The sequence below is a fragment of the Rutidosis leptorrhynchoides genome, unplaced genomic scaffold (genome assembly GCF_046630445.1).
Source record: "Rutidosis leptorrhynchoides isolate AG116_Rl617_1_P2 unplaced genomic scaffold, CSIRO_AGI_Rlap_v1 contig109, whole genome shotgun sequence".
Taxonomy (NCBI): domain Eukaryota; kingdom Viridiplantae; phylum Streptophyta; class Magnoliopsida; order Asterales; family Asteraceae; genus Rutidosis; species Rutidosis leptorrhynchoides.
The window spans coordinates 32767-40314 of NW_027266365.1; the positions used below are offsets into that span (position 1 = coordinate 32767).

At 36.2% G+C, this 7548-nt stretch overlaps 1 protein-coding gene across 1 annotated transcript; it reads left to right on the forward strand.

Annotated features, from left to right (window-relative positions):
- Positions 1–1397: 1397 nt before the first annotated feature.
- On the forward strand, positions 1398–3727 carry LOC139881062 (FT-interacting protein 3-like). The gene is given in 2 exon segments (XM_071865600.1): positions 1398–2292; positions 2295–3727. Coding segments are annotated over 2 exon segments (2325 nt in total). The 5' UTR covers positions 1398–1400.
- The last annotated feature ends 3821 nt before the right edge of the window (positions 3728–7548 follow it).

Genomic DNA, 7548 nt, shown 5'->3' on the forward strand with positions numbered 1-7548 from the left:
TTTTTTCTTTTATAAAAATAAATATATTATATGGAACTGAACCATAATCATTAGAACCATAAATTTATAATTTCGATTTAATTCTATAAACATTACAATATCAATTCGGTTTCATAAATTTAAAAACCGTAAACCGTCAATTTTGAATCGAAATTGGACCGATCCAACCATTGCCATGAATTGAGACTTTTTATTTTTATTTTTTAAGGGGCTGCCAATTGAGACTTGATGGGAGGAGTATTATTATATTATTTGTACATGTATTATTATAGTGTTGCAAAAGAAAGAATTTATGTTGTCACCCTCATAAGCACGAAAGTGGGGTCCCCACAAATATACAAACAGAGACAAGATAGAAAAAGAGAAAATAAAAAAAGAGAGAAAAAGCAAAAGATACACACAGACACAGAGAAGAGAGAGAAAGTATTATTTTGCAGATTCACCACCGATTCTCTCTCTCTCTAGAAAGTAGAAGCTATCACCAGGCTCAGCTCTTCTCTCAATAATAATAGTTTCCTCTTGCTGCGTGCTTATCTTCTCGTTGATTTCACTCTCTTTCCCTTCTCCTTTTCTCTCTCTCTCTCTCTATAAACCAGGAAGAAGAAAAAGTGGTTTCATTTTCGCTTTCAAATGAATGGCGCTAGGGTTTCATTAAAACCTTTGCGTTGTTGAAGGTAACCCTTTATTTTTACCCTTTTGGGTTTTCTAAAATGTGGTAAAGTCTTGTTTTTTCTTTATGATTAGAGGTTCCTGATAAATTGGTAGATTAGAAATGGAGTTTGGGAACCCAAATGTGGGTTTTCTTTTGTTTTTGTCCTGTTTGGTTTCCGAGAAACGTCGACAGTTGATTTAATATCGTGTAATGTCTCCTACATTTTCTCACTAGCTCAACAGCTCATATATATCAATCAATCACCAACCCTTTTTTTTAGATCTAAGAAAAAGTTGATTACTTGGTGTCTCTTATTTTTTGATTTTGAAGAGTTCAAGCTCTCAGATCTGAAGTTAATTTAAGGGAAATTAAAAGTTTTCATTTTTTGTTCACCTGATAATATATTTGGTAAGATCTAGCTAGAGACGTCTCTAAAAACTGTGTCGTTTTGATTTTATCTTCACACTCCCCATTTTGTGTTTTATAAGTACATTTTATTTATTTCGGGCTTGACGCTTGTCGGTTTGAATGTTGTTTTGTTTCCTATTTTTCAGTTTCCCGAGTATTTAGCTGGACTTTGTTTATAATTAATTATTAATTAACGGCTCATTTGTTTGGTCTCTTAGGTTTCTGAGAAGAAAGTTTTGAAATTTAAAACAAGAAGCAAGCAGAGAATTACACTAATTCAACCGATCAACTCGAAAATTTCAACTTTAGCTGTTTGAGTGTGTCTACATCGATTGAAAAGATGCAGAGGCCACCACCGGAAGATTTTGCTCTTAAAGAGACCAAGCCCCATCTCGGGGGAATGAAGGTCACCGGAGACAGACTCACGAGCACTTATGATCTCGTCGAGCAAATGCAGTATCTCTATGTTCGTGTCGTCAAAGCCAAGGATTTACCTGGAAAAGATGTTACAGGAAGTTGTGATCCTTACACCGAAGTTAAACTCGGTAACTATAAAGGTACCACCCGGCATTTCGAGAAGAAGTCGAATCCTGAGTGGAGTCAGGTATTTGCTTTCTCAAAGGAAAGGATTCAGGCTTCGGTGCTTGAGGTTACAGTGAAAGATAAAGATTTAGTGAAGGATGATTTCATCGGTCGGGTTTTGTTCGATTTGAATGAGATTCCGAAAAGGGTCCCGCCGGATAGTCCTCTTGCACCACAGTGGTATAGATTGGAGGATCGCAAAGGGGATAAAGCTAAAGGAGAGTTGATGTTAGCTGTTTGGTGGGGTACGCAGGCCGACGAGGCGTTTCCAGAAGCGTGGCATTCCGATGCAGCCACAGTTAGTGGAACCGATGGCCTTGCCAATATCCGGTCAAAGGTATATCTCTCTCCCAAGCTCTGGTATTTAAGGCTTAACGTTATTGAAGCTCAGGACTTGCAACCAACTGATAAAGGTAGATATCCTGAAGTCTACGTTAAGGCCATCCTTGGAAATCAGGCTTTGAGAACTAGAATTTCCCCGGCTAGGAACATTAATCCCATGTGGAACGAAGATTTGATGTTTGTTGCAGCGGAACCATTTGAGGAGCCTTTGATTCTGAGTGTGGAAGATAGAGTAGCACCTAACAAGGATGAAATTCTCGGTAGGTGTGCAATTCCGTTACAGTATGTTGACCGGAGATTGGACCACAAGCAGTCAATACAAAATGGCATAATCTTGAGAAGCACGCTATAATGGAAGGAGAGAAAAAGAAGGAAATCAAGTTTGCTAGCAGAATCCATCTGAGAATCTGCTTAGAAGGTGGTTATCACGTTCTCGACGAATCCACACATTACAGTAGTGATCTCAGGCCAACAGCCAAGCAATTGTGGAAACCCAGCATTGGTGTTTTGGAAGTCGGTATTCTGAGCGCTCAAGGTCTTATGCCAATGAAGACAAAAGATGGTAGAGGGACTACTGATGCTTACTGTGTAGCCAAGTATGGCCAGAAATGGGTCCGTACGAGGACTATTATCGATAGTTTCATGCCTAAGTGGAATGAGCAATACACATGGGAGGTTTTCGATCCTTGCACGGTTATTACTGTTGGCGTATTCGATAACTGTCATTTGCATGGAGGAGGAGATAAAGCTGGAGGAGCAAAGGATACGAGAATCGGAAAAGTAAGGATTCGTCTTTCCACACTCGAAACAGATCGTGTCTACACACATTCGTATCCTCTTCTGGTTTTACATACAAATGGTGTTAAGAAAATGGGTGAGATTCATCTGGCTGTGAGATTCACTTGCTCGTCGTTGCTGAATATGATGCACATGTACTCACATCCTCTGTTACCGAAAATGCATTATCTCCATCCATTGACTGTTAGCCAGCTCGATAGCTTGAGGCATCAAGCGACTCAGATTGTGTCGATGCGGCTCAGCCGAGCCGAGCCGCCACTGAGGAAGGAGGTAGTAGAGTATATGCTGGATGTTGGTTCTCACATGTGGAGTATGAGGAGAAGCAAAGCTAACTTTTTCAGGATCATGGGGGTTTTGGGTGGCTTAATTGCTGTCGGTAAATGGTTTGATCAAATCTGCAACTGGAAAAATCCGATCACCACCGTGCTGATCCACATTCTGTTCGTCATCCTGGTTCTGTATCCGGAACTGATCTTACCGACGATCTTCCTGTACCTTTTCTTGATCGGAGTGTGGTACTACCGGTGGAGGCCACGCCATCCTCCCCACATGGACACTCGTCTTTCCTATGCTGATTCCGCGCATCCCGACGAGCTCGACGAGGAGTTTGACACTTTCCCGACATCCCGACCCTCGGATATCGTTAGAATGAGGTACGACCGGCTGAGGAGTATTGCTGGGAGAATTCAGACGGTGGTCGGAGATTTAGCTACACAGGGAGAGAGGTTTCAGTCGTTGCTGAGCTGGCGTGACCCGAGAGCCACTGCTCTTTTTGTCATATTCTGTTTGATAGCTGCCATTGTCCTCTACGTTACCCCTTTCCAGGTCGTGGCACTTCTCACTGGATTTTACGTTTTACGACACCCGAGGTTCCGTCACAAGCTTCCTTCTGTTCCCCTTAACTTCTTCAGGAGATTGCCAGCTAGGACTGATTGCATGCTATGATGAGAAGGCCTCGATATTGCGGTAAGGCAGCGGATTTTCCCCTTTTTTTCTTTTCCCGGTCATGTTTAAGTTAGTAGAAGTAGGAACTGATGGATGGGGCTTGTGGCATTATTGTATTATTATCATGTGGGATTATATGTTCTCTCTCTCTTGTCGTTCATAGGATAATTTATTTATGTTGTGGAATCAAGTTTAATGTCGGTGATCAATCCATGTTTTGTAATTTTGTGTAAGATGGTGATTGAAACACTTTTTAACATTTAGTAATCTTATTATTATGCTGCCTATTCCTGGCCTCGGAGCAAAATTAGTCTGATGTTCTTGCTTGTAAGATTCTGTTACATTGATTGTTATCTTTATTTTATGTAGAATATAGATCCTCTGGACCTTTTTTGATACAGTATTTATGAACCTGGCAGAGACGAACATGTGTTTTCCTGTCTGAATCTTATAGTTTCTATCATTATCAACTATGTGATCCATTAATACACTCTCTTTGAGCCATGTTGAAGTCAAAACGATGGACATTAAATGCTTGATAGAATGTTATTTAGTTTATTGAATGCTGTTGGCAGTAACTTTTGCAGAAAGTGAATTCTTCAGCTTGTGAAGATAGCCCGACTCTAACTCAAAATTATAACCATTAGGGAAAAAATTATCGAAAATCTGAGAATTAATTTTATCTAAGTTTATAATCCAAAACTAGTGTTACATTGTGTGTGTATTGTTTTGTTTCTGTTGCATGGAAATGGACAAAATGAAAGGCTGGTAAGATGGAAGAATGTCTGTGTGGTTTTGAATGAGCAAACTATTTGACTGAACAAATGCAATGGCAATGGCAATGGCACGCTTATATATATGTACACATTCCATGCCATTGCCTTGTCTCTGCACTGCAACAAAGTCCTAGAGAGAGAGAGAGATTCTAGGAATCCTACAATATTGTTGTATTTTTCCTAGGTCTGTCTGGAGTGTATACCTTATCTTCTTTATTTAGTTTTACTTTCCTACTACTTTACAGTCTGGATTCCACAACTCTTTTCTTTCTTTTGTTGTTTTCCTAATTCCTAGTTCTTCTCTCTCGTTAGGAAATAGGAGTTTTAGGGTCAATGGTTACAATCAGTGTGTAGTGTACTTGGCAATCAAGAATGACAGAATAAAGCCCTTTTTACAGCTTTACGTTAAAAACATAGGTGTCCATTGCCTTCTTCTAGCAAATGCTAATCAGTCTTCTCTCCACATGTTCGAGATTCTCGAATGAGGTATTGAAATGGCCGATCAATCGCACAATTTACATGTCGGCATGAAGAATTTCGCAAAATCTAAATTACAAGATAACATAGATTAATGTAACAAATTGTGATTTACTTGTATCCCATTTGAGACGACTCATAACATTTCAATCATTTACCGATCATTTGGGTTAGGGTTAAATGGGGATTAGAGCGGGAAAAAGACTCCATTTAGATTATATGATGATTAGAAGAACATGATTCGTTATTTAATGAGCCTCTTCACCGGAATATACAGTATATTTTTACTACTTTTTGAATAATGAGCCATGATGATGACTTCTCTTTAGTTGAAGAATTGTCGAGAAAAAACGTGCACAAGTCGTTTTCACAGTGGGTCAGATATTGGGCCTATCTTCAATGAGTTTGGGCTAAGAATATTTAGGCCTTTATTGGGCCTAGGTTATCTAGAAAACTTGTTTGCGATCAATGCGTTTCGGAAGTGGGTAAAAAAATGGTCAACATAATTACATAAAATGAATTTTCAAAGTTTCAAATTTGCAGTATATAAGTGAAAGTCTCGTTCAAACTTAGGCATGCTATATAAGACTATAGTTAAAAAGTAATTATCTTACATTTTCTTTTTTAATGTTTTATTATCTTACTATTTGATAGCTAAAAGCAAGTTGTGTTGCAATATTTACTTAAAAAAAAAGTTGTGTTACAATATACTAGCAAGCTAACTTTAGTTTAAATGTTTAATTTTGGTTGTGTTACAATATACTAGCAAGCTAACTTTAGTTTAAATGTTTAATTTATTTTATTTGGTATTGCTTGCACCTGACTTTATGCATCAATAGTAAATGGTTTGTATTTTTATTGGCTGTCAAACTTTCTTATTTTCTATAATTCGTCTCGAAAAATTCGTCTCGAAAATTTGTTCGTGGATGATGTCAATCAATAATACCAACGATTTTTATCTAATTTGAAGGATACGTCTTTCATCCGAGAGCTATTGATCAATGGACGCGGACAAACTCGACCACTAAATTTAATTATCAATAGTAATTCTTTCTTTATATAAAAGAAAATACTAGCAAGCTAACTGCAAAAACTGACAACAAAAACTTTCTTGTTATTAGATTAGTTGCAACTAACCATCCCGAGAAATAAAATTAAGTCCATAATAATTAAATAATTAGCTTAAACATTTTTAATTCTTCAATCAATAATAATTCAGTCTCTTTTTATTAATACATAAATATATATATACAAGTTAACTCTTCTTTTACATATGAATTTTGTTTATCAACGATCAAATCTCGTAGATAGTCACTTAACAATTGTAAACATTTAAAAGATCTCATGTTAGCTAATTTTCTTTTTTTAATTTCTTCAAACAAATATATATATGAAGTTGTTTCTCCCTGAAATAAAACAAACCAAATAAAGTCAAATTTAATTTTCATATATAGAAAATTAGGTTCCTTGCGTGTTAGAATTGAACCTGAGTGATTTAGTACTATTCCATATCTTTCAAATACTATATTATACTGGAAACAAAATTAAATAAATCAGTCGCAATAAGAATTGGAAAGCTATATATACGCTGAAGCTCTAAATCTAATATAGGAGTAATATTTAAATTATCAATAATTGAAAGTGTTCAATTGTTTTCCTTTGAATTAGAATTGGGCGAGTCTTTTTTTTTTTTTCCTTTCCTGAAACACAGAAATCTAATACTCCGTAATTGTTTTCAATCATTGGTTTAATATAGTCCCAAGACATCCTAAAACAAAGAAATCATAATTAGACAACTTCAAAATTTAGGGCACCTTCCTTGTAATATACTACTACTACTACTATATATGTTCTTTCTTTCTTTTGGGTTGACGGGTAGAAATTAATTACCAGTCTGGAATTTTCAGATGAAAATCAATCAATTTATTCAAACTACGTCAACCTGTTTGAATTAACTTGCCTAGAAAACTACCTTTGTTTTTTTTTCCCTTTCATATCATGAGTACTCCTTAAATATTTTTCATATCACCTTTTAGGGGAAAGAAATTTGTGATTTTTCTATTGCAACAGCAAATAAAATTTCAAGAGTTGTAAACTGTAAATAGGGGTGTGCATTATGGGTCATATATACTACCTCCGTCCTAAAATAGATGTAAATTTTTACATATAATTTGTATTGAAAATTTACATCTATTTTGGGACGGTGAGAATATTTAATTGGTTTTGGTCTAAATTAATTGATTTGGTCAGTAATAAGATATACATGAATAATCCAAATTGATCTCGTTTGATATCGAGGCAGGATTTCATGAACTGCTTTTGTACGCTATTTCTATTTCTTTTGTCCACAACTTTGTTCAAAATCTTTGTTCAAAAATCAGTTGACATTGAAGCCATAGTAAATTAGGAGCTCAATCTGCAACAAAAAGTCGCATATACTGTATACTTGAAATAGAGCATGTGAAAACTTTCACAGATAATTAAAACCCCGAATGAGGGATCTATCTCTCTCTCTTTTTCTTGGATCAATATTTACTATACAATAGAAACTTGAAAATGAAAATAAAT